The 19,268-nt window shown below is 38.5% G+C and overlaps 1 protein-coding gene across 4 annotated transcripts in view; it reads right to left on the minus strand.

The window, feature by feature from the left end:
• CDK5RAP2 (CDK5 regulatory subunit associated protein 2) overlaps window positions 1–19,268 on the minus strand; it is a 78,515-nt gene that overhangs the window by 31,650 nt on the left and 27,597 nt on the right. For all 4 annotated transcript variants that reach the window (XM_040649272.2, XM_040649271.2, XM_040649273.2 and 1 more), the window contains 8 exons: window positions 18,249–18,422; window positions 11,826–11,923; window positions 9,097–9,227; window positions 7,419–7,534; window positions 5,784–5,912; window positions 2,001–2,096; window positions 1,560–1,607; window positions 747–937 (listed from right to left, as the gene is read on the minus strand). In XM_040649272.2, the coding sequence (XP_040505206.1) occupies window positions 747–937; window positions 1,560–1,607; window positions 2,001–2,096; window positions 5,784–5,912; window positions 7,419–7,534; window positions 9,097–9,227; window positions 11,826–11,923; window positions 18,249–18,422 (983 nt within the window). The remainder of the gene's footprint in view (window positions 1–746; window positions 938–1,559; window positions 1,608–2,000; window positions 2,097–5,783; window positions 5,913–7,418; window positions 7,535–9,096; window positions 9,228–11,825; window positions 11,924–18,248; window positions 18,423–19,268) is intronic.

Here is a 19,268-nt window from a genome sequence, read left to right on the forward strand (position 1 = left end):
AACATGGAAAGAACAAAGAAAGAAAAATGAGAGTGATCTCTAGCAAAGCTGTAATTGAGTTTTCAACCAGAAGATTAAGTGGTTTAAGCATAAAATAGGAGGGAAAAAAACCTAATGAGGGTGTGTTTTTTCTATACACCTCGTTTGGTATTGTCCAGTTCCTAAAGAAATGAGCATTTCAGCCAGGAATTGATTGCACTGTAGTATAATATACACACAGATGGAAACACAGAGGCCACAAAGGTTACCAGTAACGTCCAATCAAAATTAACCCTGTAGTCACCATAACTCCATTTCCACCATCCATAATTTCTCACTCATATCCCTTCTACAGCAATATGGATTCACCCCCTTCAACACACCACCATTTACTGCCCTGTGTTTTCAGCTATTTTAATATCATTAAAAACAACAACAACACAAGCAGTAGCATGTATTATCATCTGAGCCCTTTAGCAATGCTAGTCCCCGCTCTGACAACATTCCTCTCTACAGTAAAGCTCCACATATCAATAACTTTGGGGAGGTTTTTTTTTCTTGTAATGGTTTTTTCATAAGGATTTCTACTGATAGTATGTTTCCTAATTACTTAATTGCATGATAGACTAAAATGGCTCTGAAGGCGCCTTGCCAATCTCTCAGGTAAATTAGACAGCACCATTATCTAAATTCACTTTAGCAAAATTACTTTATTCTCTTCTCAAATAGAAATACTGTCAAAAGCAGTGCATCTCTCTCATACTTACGTAGATTCAAGTACAGATGTTCTATTTTCCCTTAAAAGAGATGTGAGCAAGTTCATCTCTTCTGTTTCATGTTCACTCATCCCTATTCTGCCAAAGTGTTTGCCAGTTGTATCATGTTCAAGCTGAGGCTTATTTGGATTCCTATAATGCCTATCTTTGCAGAAACTCTCTGAACAGCCTGATGGAGTTATCTGTTAAAAAATTGCAAATATTTTCTTATTAGATAGGTATGCAATGTTCTATTAAATTAAGGGCTGTAATCTTTTTGTAATCGGGTTTTCTAATTCCTGATGCCCTTTATCTACATTAAGCAGCATCCACAGACATTTCACTGACCATTTATTAATTGAAAAACAAATGAACATCTATTTCACATGATTAATTCACACAGATCAGTTGTTTAGCAGTAAGTAGACTTCCCTGATGGTATTTATCTTTGAATAGGTATGAAATTTCTGGAATGCTGCCTGCACATCGCTGCTAGCTTTTTAGTTTTAATTTACCTTTGAATCATTTGTCTTTACAGTACCAAATTCTGTCCTTGGACCTCCAGATACAAGCTCTGATGGCAAGGACAGGATGCAACTTAAACTATTTACAAACTACCAACTTCTTGCATGTTACCCTGGAGATGTTGTTTCTACATGGGTCCTCTCCAGTAATTCAGCATTCCTTGAAGTCAGAGGGAGTCTTTTGTATCAACTACATGAGTGTATACACCCGGTCCATTTCATGCAGTTTCATGGGTAGGCATCACCAGGGAGACACTAAAATGTTTAAGAGGCAGGAGAATCTTTACAATACAACATTTACCTGCTTATCCACCTCAGGAGGACAATCCATGGATTCATGAAGGCATACCTAGTCAACAGAGAAACAAATTACAAACAACAGAATGTCATTATTCTTCAACTCAACCACTCGAAATGTGTCACTCTGTGTCGTATTTTAGCACGTCACCATTTTCAAACTACTGGAAATATCGAGCTAATTACACTTCATGATCTTCCAAGGTTCCTTTTAACTTGAATTATTTTAAGATACCGTGATGCTTTGGAACGGTCAGAGGACAGCAGATTCCAGAAGCTTGTGTCAAGCACACAAATGTCTCTAGCAAGTTACCATGACATCAAGTATTCCAACCCAGAAGGATCTCAAATACTTTACATCAATGATGACAACAGACAAACCTCACATAATTTGAACTACAGAGTTTTTAAGGAGAAACACAGTGCATCCCATGCAGAGTCCTACCTGACTGTCCCTCTCATAAAACTGACTGTTCTGCATCTTCCTGTCACTGTCACCGTCTTCAGTCGGCTTCACCCGCTCTTCTGTTATTTCAAGAAACTACACAAAGTATGGAATGATGTGAAAATGTAGCACAAAAAAATACTGTGATATGAAACATGCATAAATAAGTCAGTGACATGTCTTAAAAGAAAACAAAAAAGGCCTGTAATACAAAGTAACAAACACCGAATTAGATTTCTTCCACAAGATCAAAGAAAATTAATATAAAAACCAGGAATTATTCATATTACAGTGAAACCTTATTTTATACATTACTTCATTTTTATTTAACCCTCTCCCCTCCAATATTACAATAACAAATGAACATCATTTAGCCTCTCCCAACAAGAGACCCCTATCCTCAATCACATTCTCACTGTGCCTGTTTTATTTTCCCACTGCCAGAATTCACTTGTACTTGCTGCACCACGAGGGCTTTTCTCCAACACCCAAGAAGCAGACACTTATCAAAGTAAGTACAAGTAGCTTTCTAAAAAGAGTTACAACAATCACATCTGCTTTGTCTAAATTTAGCCTAAAATTTGCCAGTTTGTAGCAAATGATATTACATCTACCTATGAAGAGGCCCTTGGAGCTGCACAGCGTAAGCAATCTTTGGTCTGTTTTTCTTTTTTTGCTGATATATAACTATTTAGTAATGCAGAAAAGTGAAAATAATTTATTTACATCTCTGGCTACATTCCTGTAGGTCACAGAATAAAACTGGTGCTTTCTGGGGGAGTTCTTGACTGCACTGTGGTATGAATTTGGCAAAATATAGTATTTTAGGAACACATTGGAACAAAGGTTCCCAAACTGTGGCAGACCTGAGCCAGAGAGCAGCTCCACCCCTACCCAGCTGGGAAGCATGAGCAGCAGAGGAGAAGCACAGCACAGAGCCTCTGAATCACTGCGGACAGCATCCAAACAGCTCCATTTAAAGAACAATGAACTAGAATTTCAACCAGACTGGACACTTATATCATTTTGTTTATAGCAACTTTTTTCAATCTAATAGAAAAAGATGGTTATTTAAGATCTTTGCTGCTAGAACCTCATTAAAAATAAGGAACATGAGTGATGGTAAATACCAACGATGCTGTGCCTGGGATGTCTAAACCACAGGCAGGATATAGCATTGGCACAGCAGATTCAGACTTGCATTAGATTCCATTTTTTACCCCTAAAGCACTATGCCAATAACATAGCACTGCTGTGTATAACAGTCACGCGGAGCTAAAGAAAAATTAACTTAAGACAAGAGGAAACAGAATCCTGAGCACAGTCACAGAAAAAGCAGTAAATTGAGATTATAGGTACAGAGACTCAGATGACACATTGAAAGGAAAGAAACTGGAGCCTAGTGGTTGTGGATGTGATATTTATAGTTCTGATGGATACGAAGTGCAGAGCTGAAACTTGGGACATGAAAAGAAAAACCTGCTTCCCTGGTATCACATGCTGTAAAGTCTTGGCTCTCAGCACGTCCATCCAACTGCAGACAAATAGGATTCTGCAGGGAGTGTTATTTTTGCTTCCTATGAGCACTGGGAACTGAAGGCATGTGTGGGTTTGTTGGTTTTTTTTTTTTAATTGAGCACAAAAGGTGCACATAAATGTATATGGGAAATAAATGAGAAAAGCTTCTTTTTATCTTCCAATCTCCAGCAGTATAATCAGCTCTAATGGTTTTAAGTAACTGGATGGTGCGGTCTATTAATATATTTGCCTTTTACTATTAGAAATCTATATTCAAAATTAACTTCTGAGTCAAGTTTCAATTAACTTGGTATTTTCACTTAAAACTTGGTTTTCCAGGACAACATAAAGTAAAGGCAATCTGAAAACCAGAGTAAGATAAACAGAACTGTGACAGACAGCAAGGGCATGCATTTAAAAAGATAGCTTCTCATTGCAATCATAGGAAATCAAAGTCCAATCATATTCACTGTCATGAAACAATGACAAATTTTAATCTTCCATGTAGGGTTTGATGACCTGAATCTACACATTTGTGTATTAAAATGTGTGGGTTTGTTGTTAATACTAGGCTAAATAAGTGGTGCTCCTCAGAATGGAACTCTTACGTCAGACCAACAGGTTACAGCACACTGTAACAAGGAATCACTGCAGTTTAAGCCTGGTCCTACATCTGAGATGCTGAAAGGAAACTTTCTGTGCTCCAAGGAACATAATCTAATGCTCAACAAAATATTAGAAGCAAATAAGTGGCTTAAGGCTAGAAAAAAAGCCAGCTAAAAATAAGCAGCCTGTTTAAAGTATTTCCTTGGGGACTGAAAACCTTGAGAATGTTTTTCCTAAATGAACCACTGATATGCTTGGTTTGTAAAGATCCCTGGAGCCCTGAAGGCTGAAATCACTGAGGCCGCTTCTCTCAGAGAAAGTAGATGTTCAGAGGACAGCACACAAACAACCTACTCCTGTTCTCCTCACTCCCTTCCAAACAAAAGGCCAAGAAACGGAGCACCGGAGGCTGCCAGGCCCATGGAAGGTACCCTGCAGAGACCCCAGGATGCACATTTATCTGACCTGTGCTCTGGCTTTTGAAAGAAAAAGAAAGATGGGTTCGTTTTAAGAACCTGAGAAGGGTGCATGCTCCTGTTCCTGTCCCAATTCCTCTTATAGCACGTGTGTCAGCATCATCGCAGCACTACCTGCCAACAAATCCTAGCCCAAAATACACACAAGGAATAGAACGTGGTCTCTCTGACAACGGTTATTAATATGCAAAATACTGTTGTCACAATCCCTAGCCTGGAAACCAGATAGCCATTCATCACCAAGGCTGATGAAATAGTACCTTTTAAACTAAAAGCATTTAATCACAGCTCCTCTAACTTTTGAGTTCAATAGCACTGTCATCATACTGACACACGATCAAATGTTACCGACTTTTACATTCCTATGTCTGCTACAAGAATTTTGAGGCCTTTTACTTTACAGGCTTCACTGTGCCATTCTGCATCTAATTTCATGTAGGCAGCTTCCTAAGTAAGTAGCCTCGTATGTTCCAGCATGCTGAGACAAACGCATGATCACAATATCCTGTCATGATAATGACACGAATTCCTTCGGTATGAGCCATGGCATCAGTGGGGGTGCAGCACCCTCTGCAGGATGGCAGGGCAAATTACTAGGAAGGCTCATCTACAGAAAGCACCAGCACTCTGAAACGGATTGCCCACAAGCAGAGCCATTACAACGACCTGAAAACTCATTATTTCAATAAAACTCACGACACCCCTAAAGGTTGCTCTGTAATTTAAGCATAATTTCAGTTAAACCGTATTTCAAGTAAAGGTAACAAAAGTACGTCTTAAAACTGAAAAACCAAGAATATTTTGTGATTTCTGACACCAAAGGAACTTCTGTCCTTTACTGAGACTATCGTGACAGAACACTGCTTTCTTTATAAAGCAAAATTAACTCTTTCTTCCTCTTCTAAATGAGAAAAACAACAGATGGCAAACCCAATAAGTGTTTTTAACATATATGTTATTTCTTTAAAATCGACTAAACACATCACTGAACATTTGCTGAGTTGAGATTGTGAGATCTTGTGCTAACCTATTAAATTTATTTCCATCATTAATTTAAGTTTTTATAAGGAATTAATGATCCAAACTCCCCAGGTTTTATGGTCATCCTGCACTTACGTAAACGATTCCACAAGGTACATTAGAGGTGAGAGTCAGATCCACTGCTTTAACACTGAAAACCCACCTCACTCTGGCTTAATATCTTCACTGCTTCCTTCCCTTGAGAATCTGTTGTGAAGAATCCAAGCTGTTTCATCTTAAGTTCTTGATTAATTAACTGCAGGTCCTTAACCATCAAGAGAAGATCAGCGACCTATACAACCAAAGGAAGAACAAGCAAAACTGATAGCATCCATGCTAGTATGAAAGCAAAATATGATATATAAATCTCCATGTAAATCTGAACTGCAAAGGTGGAACGCCTGGGCTTCTGTAACTGCTCTTAGGCAATCTCCCTATGTAAGGAAAACATAATAATGTATTTGTAAGTTGGTGTTCAAGAAATCTTAACTTGGAAGACTCTAATTTCCAGCCAAGTTACTAAGATGAAGCACCAAACTTCATTATTCAGTAACAGAAAGAAAGCCAAGGGTGCCTCGAAACAACAGGCTGATTTATGAAGAAACTTTTTGATGCAAGGGAAGCCAGCAGTACATAGAAATAGTAACACTCGGAAGCAATCTGTTCTTGTACCTCAAACACCCTTTAAGACACTACTACTGAGTAACTTCACAGATATAAAATTGCTATCAGAGTGAAGTCACATTCAAGACTCTTCAATAGACGTCAGTGATGCAGAGTTGTGTAGTTATATCAAGAAGGCAGCATTTGCAGAAGAAGGTGAACTGTTTTTATTAGAGCTATTAGTATGTTTGTGAAAAGCAGATCAGTATTCAGCCATAGAACCTCTTTTTCAGGCAAGAAATGGTTTATCAACATCTTTTGCTAATGCTGTCCCTGAATCTGCCAAAGAGAATATTTTCAGAGATAAAAGTAGTGTTCCTCAGAATGGGACTGATAGAAAATCTGGGGCTTTTTTACTTACACCTGCTCAGTGTAAGGCAAGCTTCTTTCCTTCCCATTACCCACCCCCACATTTTGAACACTTGCCTACAATTCAGCTGCCCATGAGAAATGGAAAACCTCACTTATGTTCAATCTCAAACAATTGCATTCAGCACAGTTCCTTATCATAAATTGGTGCACTGCTCAGAGATCAACGCACAGGACGATGAGTTAGAACAGTTTTCTGAACTCCAATAGTAATCTATTGCTTGACAACTGTCTGCAAATTTAATTTCTTTGAATTTCAGTTCTACTTATGTAGAATGAAGATAATATTAACCTACCTCAGGGTTCCTTTTTAACATTCCGTATTTGTCAAAAAAAATTGTAAAGCCTAGGATGGAGTGTGCTATACAGAATAAATTACAGACACCACTACCATATTCATGATTAATAAAGGCAGGTGAGATGTGCATTGTAGGATATTTAATACAAAAAACTTTTCTTTCGAGTTGGCATACTTAATGATCGCTGAAATAGGGCATTGAGTCTGAAACTTGAATCCAGCTGTCTGACTATTTGAAAAGCTTTGCAGCAGCCCACCTACCTTGCAGTTGACTCTGAAGCTCATATTGTGTAACAAGGAGAAACTGCTCATAAAGGTGGATCACAAACCACACAGATAAGAACATCAAATCCTTTCAGAACTACCTAGTCATATCTAAATAAAATGCTTCTTCCCATGAGAGACACAAACTACAAATGAATCAGAATTAAGTCATTAAAAGCAGTAAATATTAAAACAGATCGATACCTTTTGCTTAAGTTCTTCAAGAGACAGATGGTCTATCTGCAGGTTTAAATTATCTTGCTCTCCTAAGCAAATACTCATATAAGATGTTTGATCTCCACAGAAAGATAGTGTTGCATCTGTCAAAATAACCAACCATGGGAATTATTTCAGAAACTCTTATTTGTTTGAAGGAAAAGAAAGCATAAAATGCAAAGAGGACTTTTCAAATAAGACCCTACCAGGAAGTCTTGGGGAATGAAGCAATTTTAGCAGGCCTCCCCCAAATAAGCTTTATGTTCGTTCAGTTGAACCAATTTTGTCCTTACCTTTCTTTGTACCTCTGACAACTAGACATGCTGTACTTTCTGTGGTTATCAGCATGAGTTGTGGATGCAATTCCGTACTATAATTTGCATATTTAGCATTACATTTAGAAACATTTTTTTAGAAAGGATAAGTAAGGCATGAGCAGTTATTCTAACTATATTTGTAAGAGTTCGAAGTCTCGAGGCAAAGAGCCAGGTTGGACAAGGTCACAGAATTCATTTTGCTTTGGGGCCAAAAGAGCTGAAAATGAATGGAATTGAAAATACTTATTCATTTCCTCTGTGACCGCATGACTGGCTTTTTATGTTTCAATAAACACCTGTTCATTTACAGCATAGATGACAATTAATTCTTTAATATTATCTCATTAGATAGCGAGAAAGCATATCTAAATTATGACAAAGAGGAGACATCCAAATTCTGTTCCCAACTCTGACACTGATCCTATGGAAGCTGCGAGGACTCAATGATTCACAAATGATCACATTTCACTCTTCTTCCCTAGCAGCTTCGCCCACAGCCCCACTGCTTCTGACAACTGGACTGGGGAGTACCCGCAGTTCCTTTGGGCTTCTCCTAGCTGTTCATCACCTCTTTACTCTGGGGGCTGGAAACTCTGAAAAGGCAGCAGCTCACCTTTGGTCACTTATCAAAGGGGAGAAGAGAACGGTACCAAAATGGAAACTCTAAGTTGACAGGCTAAGTGAACAGACTTTGCTGTTTTTTAACGCATCTCCTAAGAACAACACAGATCTATCTGAATCTATGCAGTGAATTTTAATGACATCCATCATTCTTTTCTATATTTAAGTATATGCTAAAACCATCTTCAAAGAAGTAAAACCAAACTGTATTTAAAAGCTCTAATATTTCTGAATAAACAATAAAACTACTGGCTACTTTTTTCTTCTCTGGAAATGCTTCTTGCCTTAGGAGGAGTCTACCAGTTTCCTGAGACACAAGCTGTTTATCAAATACCATGCAGTAACAAAGTTCCAGGGACAAAAAGTGATCCCATGGCCACAGATTTATTCAAAGCCAGGAATCTGATTTCAGCAGAAAACAGTAAATTCTATGGGTATGAAATTGTAGGCAGCTTGAAATGATCACTGCAGTAGAATTGCCAAAGAATTACTAACATTTGCTGCGGGGAAAGAGAAAAGCTGTCCCTTTATACAACGCTCTGATTGCTCAAAGATATTCTGTAACAAATCCCCCGAATAATTTTCGGTGCAGAAGGCTGAAGTTTTTTTTACACCTTTATCTAATTTCAAACGGTTCTTTTCCATCACAGCAAACTGAGTCTAATATAGCCAGTTTTCTTTTGTGTAAGATCATCAAGAAAAGGGATGGGCTGCACGTGTATACACACCTTGTCTGTTTCTAGCATTCTTAATCTGATCTTCTAAGACCTTCTGTAGATTCCGAGTGGCTAGAATGTCATCTTCTAGTTGCTTCCGTAACATGAAGATCTTGTTTAGTTCTGTCTGCAGGCTATTTAAACTAAGGGAAAAAGGAGAAAACCAGAAATAAAACAAAAACCTTTAAGATTTTGATTTGAAGCCCTCAGTTAGGCAAGGCGGCATCTTTTACACCCCCAGGCTTCCACAAAGACCCCATTTCACAGCAGCCAGCACTGGTTTTCATCACACAGCTACATCATTCTGATGCATAAGAGTTAACTAATCCCTATGCAGAGGTATCAAACCTTTACATCCACATCCTCTTCTTGCTGTTTTGACCTGTTGCTACTCAAGCAGGACAGATACACTGTATTGGGCAAATGTGAGGGTGTTTATTTGTAGGAAAACAAAAACAACCAATTTCAGTGTATTCCATTATATGGTGACCATGGAAACTCTGTTCCCCTGCTACAGGACTGTACTGCACAATCTAATGCTCCCCTAAAAAAGGAATTATAAAAAAAAACATGTTTCATTGAACATATGATTCAGGCACAACCCAACTACTTTATTTCTTCCATCAGCCAGCAGTCTGCAAAAAGACCTTTCAAGTTTAAATTGTGCCAATTACCTCAACTGGGTATAAATTTCAAAACTTACAAATGACAATTTCTCAACATGAATTAATTCCTTAAGCAGCTTTTTTTCCCCAGCACAGTCACCGAAGTGCTTACTTTAGCATCAGTCACTGCCCCCTACTTCTCTCCGTGTCAGCACATCCAGCTGTCCCTTGCCAGATCACCCCCATTACCCTTCAACAGCACCGACAAGACAGCTACAATCAGTCCATAAAAGGACTTAAATACACTAAAAACTGAAATTCTAACAGTATGAAACAATTAGCATTTAATAAAAAATAAGGTGCTACCGAACTCATTGTATTATTTATTTTGACATTAAATTCCCTCCAAACCTCAGTATTGTAAGATAAATTATGCTGCTGTAGAATTTCCAACCCACAATATTGAAATGCCTAAGAATTCAGGAATCTTTCAAAACAAAATTCAAATCTGCCTTACAGGAGGCTACACAGGAGCAAACAGTGCATCATACTTGCATGAGGATAACAGCATCTTGCAGAAACACATTAATTAAAAGGCAGCATATATGAAAAGACTCTCAGTCTGTCTTCTGACAAGCGTGCTGTTGTCAGTGTTTCTTGCACATGAACCCACTCCTTTAACTAACACTCCCTGGCTCGGGAAAATCTTTGAAGAGAAAGCTCTCTTAAATGCTCAGCAAAAAAATTAAGAAGAAAAGCAAACCAAGACATTACTAGAAGCTAAGTAAGCACATTCTCTCTCCTCATGCGCTAAAGGTTTTATCAGAATAAGCATCGATTCTCTGCTTGGAGAGACAAGGAATGTCATGGTACTGACATCAGGTATCTTATTTTGAAAAATCCCCATTCAAGTTGCACAGTCAGCTACCATTATAATTTTCCCCATTTGAAAGATATTCCAAGAAAAGATAGCAGTAGATCTGTTTCTTTGTTGTTGCCATCACTACACAGTGTTGACACAATCACCTTACCCACAGACTGTTTCAACAGTAGGGCACTTTGTGTGAAATACTGAACCAAATGTGCTTCTTACTTCGTTTGGTGATTGCCACAAAAGCCATTGATCTTCTCCTGGAGATAAGAAATAATCTCCATACTCTGTCTTCTATCACTATTTCTAATGAGAAAGATTCTATTCTCTAAAGCAGCTTCTGAGCTGTGGCCAAGCACAGGATGGCATTACTATTAACGTGCCTAATTCAAATTCTAGATCTCATCTACTTTAGTGCTACTCGCTGGTTTCCAAACTACAGTTCCTATACACTGACTGCAAAATACAAACACGCATTCCCAAAAAGTTGGCAGGTATGAGCCAATGCATTCAGGCAGGAAGAGTGAGGAGCCATCTCCTAAACATCCCCAGTACCCAATTAAGATATTTGTAATTATAACAGCAAAAGTACATTTTAATAAAACAATATTTCTTCCACCCAAAGGCTAAGAATATTCCTCATTTCATCCTAACATCTCTTCCTCAAACACTAAGCAATAGCAGAATACAAAGTAGGTTAGAGATTTCTTTCTAAAATGCTGTGCTCTTTGATATTAAAAGGTTGAAAAGCACTACCTCCTGCCGTTTAGAATGCTTTTGAATGCTTGATGTTGAAAGAATGTTATGAAAATTTCACTTACTCTATTTTGTTTAAACATCTCCAAAACCTTGCCTGCTTAATTCTCATCAAAATTTTCACTGTGCCACTTTTAAAGTAAGCATTATATTATTATTTGAGAAGGAAGAGACAAGGGTAAATCATCCAGCACAGTTGACTGTGATTTGATTTTTCCCCTATATTCCAACACAGGTTTTCAGAGGATGTTCTTGTCCTATCTGCTTTCTTTGTACGCCAATGGGAATCTAATCCAAAGAGAAATATCTTCAGCAATATTCAGCTCACTTAAATAACATTTCCTTCTTTACAAAAATATTTCTCTTTTAAGACTACAACAGCAAGTTTATCACCTGTTAACAATTAGCCCGTACAAAATACTGCCTACCCAGTTGAGCTGCACCTTAATTCAACAACTTCTAACTTTCTTTGAGCTTAGATTGACCATCAAAACAGAAAAATCACTTACCTATCTGATTCCTTAAAGGTCTGCACCAGTGTAGAATAAATATTTTGTTCCTTTTTTAAAGCAAGGATCAGCTTTTCATATTCAGATTCTTTCTTTTCCTAAATTAAAAGAAGAACATAGTTATCTTCTAATGCAATTTTTATGTTGCCATGTCTACAACTTTGTGCAGGCACGCAAAGAAGAAAAGGTGAAAAGAGCAACTCAGAAGTCACTGAACAGCAGCGCCCACCTCAGAAGTGTAACACAGATCTGGAAATGATTTATGACACTTAAATCTGCTGTTATTACAGGAGGTGAACAGTGGTTTGCTATTTACCTACCATAAATGAGTTACATATCTAAACAACGGTTCAACCCAGGAACAACCCAGCAAGTTGTTATCATAGGGAAGGAAAGGGAAAGGCAAGTAGAAGTCCAAAGACCAAGTGTCCATTTTAGAACATCGTCCTAACAGTCCTCTCCATTTTCTGGATCAAAGTGGCTTTCTTTGGGGCTGGGTTTTCTGCAAATTCCTTTCCATCTCTGAATAAGAAGGTCTGCATTGAACCAACAAATACAGGATGAACATGCCAGCCACGTGCTCGTTGAGTCTGAACACTCAAGCTGGGTCACTCCAAGCTGCTTTCTTTACTCTTACAAAGAAAATTGTCTGCCTGCAGCCTTGCTCACAGAAGATATGTTATTACTAGAATAAATCCAGACTCCCGTGCTACTTTCTCAGTAAGCATCCACTGTAAGTTCCGAAGACTTTTTTCAATCCAACAACCACTCAGCCACTTTTTCAGCAGGAAGCAAAAAATGCAGCTATTTAAAGGAGTATTTGCTTGCACTTATTACATAAAAATACCTAAGATGTCAGCTGGCTTAGAAGAGAAAATAACTGGGATATCTATAGGAAATGTAGATGTATTAATGTCAGGCACAGTATCTTCTGTCTCTGTTTGAGAAGAAAAGGCCACGTTGCTTCTCTCACTTTTCCTTCCGCCTGAAAATTGAAAGCACAAACAAAAAAAGTGCCACAGCCTGGGGGGAACGAGCACGGCTGCAGCATGACAAGATAACTCCAGAGGACAGGAATGAAAGGTAATTCTATTTTCTCCACATTACAACCTCAAGACTGGAAACTAAACTCTCAAGAGATACTAAATCATTAGTGAACACATCATTAACAGGGAAGAAATCTACACCCAGGAGTTTCAAGCAGCTGTTAGTACTTCGATTGCAGCTCCTAAGCCAGGAACTGCAACAGAAATTCAGCTACAGTAGAATCTCGTTAATTCACGCTAACGATGCAGAGACTTAATTTGAAAAATTCATATTCTGCAAAGTAAACAGCACAAAAGCAAGGACAACTGTTGTTTACTTTTGATTATTTATGCTCGTACTTCACAGTGTGCTAGCAAACATGTTAAATAATATTTTGCAAATGTAATCAAGTTTTGATCAAATTATTTCCATTGAGTAATCTGCATAACAGATCTCACTGCTGAAAGAGCAGCTCGTGCCACTTAACCCTGCAGGCTCTTTGAAGAAGTGACCTTGTCTTTGTTTGCGTTCATCACGCTCCACTAGCACCATCCCTAACGGAGCCCTAACACACGTTTCAAGGTTCTTGTGTTGTTTGTACATTAAATACTATTTTATAGGTGAATGGCATCATATTGAGCTTAATGTCAAGCTTACTGTCAAGGCGAGCAGAGAAGCAGCACATAGCAATGACTTCTGCTGGCTGAGTGCTGGGAAACACGAAGGCAAACAGGCTGAGATGGGTGATCCAGAGTCCATTAATAAAAAATACCTTTTAAAAAGCATTAAAAAATGAATCTCACAGCCTGAGTTAAGGACTCTTAGCAACGTGCAGGAATCCCAGCCTTATAAGAATAAGCATAAAGTATTCCAATTGCAATTCAGTTTGGAAAAGGGTTCGTCACTGACAACAACACTGATCAATGACACAAAAGGAACAGGAAGAAATAAATCTTTTGACTTAATTTAGTTGGTTAACAGTCTGTTAAAAGTTCTGGTGAACTCTTCCATATGTCTGATACAAGCCTAGCAATTATTACTGAAAATACTACAGAACTGAATCCTAATTAGAAGCTCGTTCTGAGTAATGTCACTCTGAAGAGTTTAGGACACGCAAATTAACGGCTGTTACCAATTGTTCAGGGGCTGGGACTGCTGCTTAGCAAAGCAGTGCTGCACAGAACCTTGCCTCTTTTCTTACCCTGAATTCACGAGCTAATTCAGTTCCACATTTGCACCAAAATCTGAGTAACCTCATGAAAACCTCCCAACGTTTTTCTCCTCCGTTACTGGAGACAAAGGCTGTTTCTTAACTCCAAATGTCACAGACTATAGGCAAATTATTACAAACTCTAAATTCAATTAGCTAGGTAAAGGTTAGCAAAATCATGAAGAAGCGTTCTTGATTATTCAGATTCTTCCATGAATAATAAGGATGAAAAAATACAGCACGAACATTTTTTGGGGGGTACATTATTACTGTCACTTCTAAATAAAGCGTAGGAGTGAATTATTCCAATCAACTCCCCAAAGGTACACAAAACATACGGCAGCTCTGTAACTTACATAGACCATAATGCTGTGGGAGTTAATGAAACATTAAACCTCTTGACACATGGTGTGAGGGAAAATGTGTTAGAAGAGATAGCTGCAAGACATCCAGGACCATATTGCAGTGGAAGATTTATATTCCCATGAAAGCAGGCAATCTAATACATTAAAGTCTATATTTAAATCTGAAATGCTATTGCTAAGCAGCAGCGGTGGAAAACATCACTTATTTTCATTAAAAGGTTTCTCCAATTGTAAGCCATGAAAGTAAAAGGTTTGTACCTCCGCAATAAGTAACCTACTGGCAACGTCACAGGAATATTCGGTGGCCTCATTGGGATCACTTCAAAATCTGTGAAGGTCAGGGGATGAATGGCAGAGATGAGGCCACAACCCGTAGCCCAGCACTGACCCAGCCAGGCAGCCATTAGCACCAGGATTTGATCACTTCTTATAACCTTGCAGGGAACAGGATGTATGGTCTACTGTAAATGAACCAATCACTAATAAGATCAAAATCGTTACAGGCCAGTGAGTCATAGACCCGAAGATGGAAATTACTGTAGCTAAAGACTGCTGCTGACTTTTAGAAGATGTCATCTCAACCACAGAAAATGTCAAAAAGCTGATGGCTCTGAGGAACTCATGGCCCCTCCTGATGATATATATGGCGAGATTACTGGACTATAAACAGATCTGCAAATATCACCTCATCAGGCTAACTCTGCTAAGATGAAATGCTGCTAATATGGAAATGGTGCAGTACACGGATCCCATCCATTCCCACCAGCAGGTTACATTCAGTGTAACAGTGAAAAGCATCATGGCTGCAGCGTGTGGACACAAGGATAGTGACATGATGGCTGATTTCAGCTGTAAACTAATCTCATCAGATCAGAAGCTGAACTCCTTCCCAGTTTATGCATTCACAACAATCTGAAGAGACTGGAAGCAACCACTACAAAGCACTGATAATTGTTTAATAGACCCTTGTATTAAAAAAAAATCAGCTACATCACCTTCCATCTCCCTGATGACTGAGCAACAACACTGCATCAGTTTTACAGTTGAGACACATCCATTGAGCTGCACCAGTTCTGGTTCTCAGGGCACCCAACAACTGCAGCACTGGCTACACACCAATGACTTCATGCTTTGACTACAACTTCACCAACTGCAGTAAATCAGACATCACAACTGCACATACAGTATTTCTTCAATCCCCTGGCTGCACAGCATTAACTCCCAAAATACTGCAGTAATTATAACCAAAGTCAAATAATGTGCTGATCGTACAGGAATTAAAAAGTGCTGTGTTGTTTGCAGAAACATCAGGTTTCAGCTGCTCTCATTTCCTACTCCACCCCTGAGTGGCACATAAGCTCCCCTTCTCAGAAACAGACATTATGGAGAGATATCACAGCAAATCCAAGGATTCTTCTGGACACTCTGAGAAACCTATTTAGAATTAAAACCCACATCACTGTGGCTCCCTACTGCTGTATGCAAGGCTATATACGTAACACAACAGAACCCAGAAACACACATACTGTTCTCAATTTTCCTGCTTTTCTCAGTATTGAAATGAACTGCAAAGGTCTAAAAATCTGTTAGAAATGTATTTGCCTAACAAATTGTCCAACAAAAACAGCTTTGTAAGTAAAGGGGTATCGGTAGCGAGAGAGCAGCATTAAGCACAAAATCATCTACAGTTTTTAAAATTGTATGAGCCCATTGCACTTCTAAATTCCTTGCTGTAAAAAATACTTAATTCCAAGACTTCATAGATACCAGAGTCAGCAGTTGCATGACTAACCTCATCAGCAGTGCTCTCGCACACTCCCTCCCTCCCCTGCTCTCTCTAGCCCGTAACAGTGGCTCAAGAATCCAAACTTTAATTGGAAACTGTCATTTATCTTCCCTGGCCTGGCCAAGGCACCCAGCAGAGCTTTGGATGTTGGTTGCTTTAAAATTTATCATTACATTAAAATAAAGTAAAAAGGTATGATGAAAGAGAGAAAGTTCTGCATCTCTCAATTCCGTTTCTTCAACTTTAGAGATCACTGAGGCCAGAAGAGCTCGGTTTCTGTTCTCTCTGGTGGGGAGGATCCCACTGTGCATTTGCTGAGAGTTGGTGCAGCACTGCAAAGTCATCAAAGAGTCTAAAGCAGCCAATGAGAGCAGAGTTCCGGATAATCTGTCTGCAAAAACTTATGATTAATATGCCAAGGGGGTTCTTAGAGGTGATATCTTACACAGAGTTTGAGCAGAGAGGACAAAGGGTTGTGATTAGGTATTGTTCACAATCACTAAGTGAACCAGCAATACAGAATAGGTTGTGATTAGCAGGTGGGTACTGGGTCATTACCATGCATGGCTTCACTTGCCACTGTTCTCTTTCCTGGTTATACACCTGTACCTGAAGTGGGGTGTCCAGAAGAAAATTACTGTTGGATTTGTATTAATTCTATATGATTTCCCATCACTACTAGGTCTCTTCACTACAGAAGGTACATGCACACACAGCAGTTTGTTTTACAGAGGTAAAACTTCTACACAGCCTTTCACAGACCTTATTTTCTCTGTATGTATATTCATTCGTGCTTTGTTATACTCTTTGTTGGTACCCTGGCCAACCGTGATGCAGCTCCTTCACTCTGCACTTGCCAAATAACTCATGTCACAGACTGTGCTTGCACGTACCTTATTTAATAATCTGGTCCCCAACATAGTAAACATTCCATCATTAGTGTATTCAGAACGTGAGAGTACACACAGCACTCATGTTTCCTTTGCCATTGGCTCTTTTTATTTTAAATATCCTCAAGAAAATGTCATTAATAACCAATATGTTATTAAAGAAATGAAATAGCTTTCTCCACCATAAGGAAGTATCAGTCTAATTCTTGCTGCTTTGCATAATCCTTTTGGAGATCGTAACAAACTACATTGCAAGTGATATAAAAACAATAAGAAATGGAAGGTTTCTCTAAAAGAAACTTCTTTGTCTACTAATCTGGACGCAACAATAAACAATGCACTGATGGAGTCAGCAAGTGATTCAAAAGTTTCTCATCAGCCCTTGATCTTTCCTTTTGGCTACTACCAAAATAGAGAGGGAAAACTGTAACTAAATCTATATTTTGAGACTTTGAATTTTGACCTCACATTTCAGGTACCAACAGTCCTTAATTTAGGGCACCAAATAAAATAAAGGGCATATATTATTTAACATTTTTTAAATATATACTTTCATACCATCTCCTTTTTTCTCTTGCTTTAAAGTATTTTTCTTGTTCTAGACACATCTTTGCTCCTACCTCCCCCCCCCCTTTTTTTTTTTATCCTCAAGATCCCCTTCTCTTTTGTGTTCACTACATGTGTTTCATCTTTCCCCCTACCAACTAGGAGGGCACAAGCTCTCCTTTGTACTGCTCTTCAGTAGCAGAGATACTTCCCCATTCATGGAAGTATCCATACCCCAATGACCACAAAATTCTACATCTGGATGGTAGGCAGACAAGTTATCTTATGCACTTTTCAAGAGTCAAGTTTATAAGCTCATCAATGCACAATTCTATGTACGCTTTTAATGTCAAATCAAGAGCATCACAATCATAGGCTTGTAAAACATTTCAAGCAATCTAAAAATAATAACTCAATTACTAAAGTCATTGTTATCATTTTGTTACAGACCAAAACGGTACTGGTCTGAAAGAAGAGCTGCCCCTTGCTACATGGATGGATCACCATGCATACAAATTCACAAGCATGAAGCCAAAGGGAAAAATCATCATTAATTTCAGAGTATTTACCTGCAAATGATCACAGTTATATGAAACTCACCTCTAACTCTCTGACTATCCTGATGACTGACTGTTCAGACTGTGCAGCATATTTTTCCTTTACCAAGCCCTCATTTTTCAGCTCAAGTTCTTGATTGTCTCTTAGAAGGTTCTTGTACTTATTCAGCAGCTCTTGGAATTCTGCTTCCTTTTCTTTAATTGTTTCATCAGATTTCTAACAAAGGAAAACAATGATACGTTTTGGCAAAACTCACTCTGGTTTTATGCTGAAAAATATACACAGAAACAAAACTGAGGAAATAACCAAGAATGATCCAGAATGTCCTTTATAAATTTTACCAAGGAGAAGCTCAAAACAGAAATGAAAAAAAAAGAAAAAAAGAGACAAAAGCTTCAGCCAGCTATTCAATCCTTTAAATACTAACAAAATAAAAAAGAGAAAATGCTGATTAAATCTGAAAACTCAGCAGTATTTATGCATGCACTTTGGTGCAGACCAACCTCAATTACTAGTTGTCACAGTGCTGGTTGAGCACCATTGGCGCTGTTCAGGATCATACCTCCAGCTATAAGAGCTCTGAGCAAGACTTGTTTGAACACTCAGGCAGCTACAATCTCACATACCTTGTTTGGAGTTGGCTCTTTGTCGTCCCCCCGTTCCTCCCCCCCCCCCCCCCCCCCCAAAAAAAGAGAGAAAATATTTCACTGTCTATACCTATTCCTCAACTTCTAGTTTCTCCAGTATTTGCACAAATTGTGAATCATAGGCACTGCAGAGATTTTAACTATCTTATCACACCAGCGAAAATTCTGCATGAATATTAGAAAAGCTTTATCCTCCCCTCTGTCCGAGTGTTTAATATAACCCTAGTAAGAAATCTATTTAATGGCACAGATCCCCATAATTATATGTCCATTCTGCAAATACAGTATTATAAGAAGGGAAGGATTATCATCAAAATCAACAGCAAATCCAAATACAAATGGGACTTCGTAATCATTCCTTGCACAAAATCAAATGATAACTTCACATTTTTCATTTCGACTCAGGCCTACCTAC

This window comes from Gallus gallus, chromosome 17, assembly GCF_016699485.2.
Source record: "Gallus gallus isolate bGalGal1 chromosome 17, bGalGal1.mat.broiler.GRCg7b, whole genome shotgun sequence".
Lineage (NCBI taxonomy): Eukaryota > Metazoa > Chordata > Aves > Galliformes > Phasianidae > Gallus > Gallus gallus.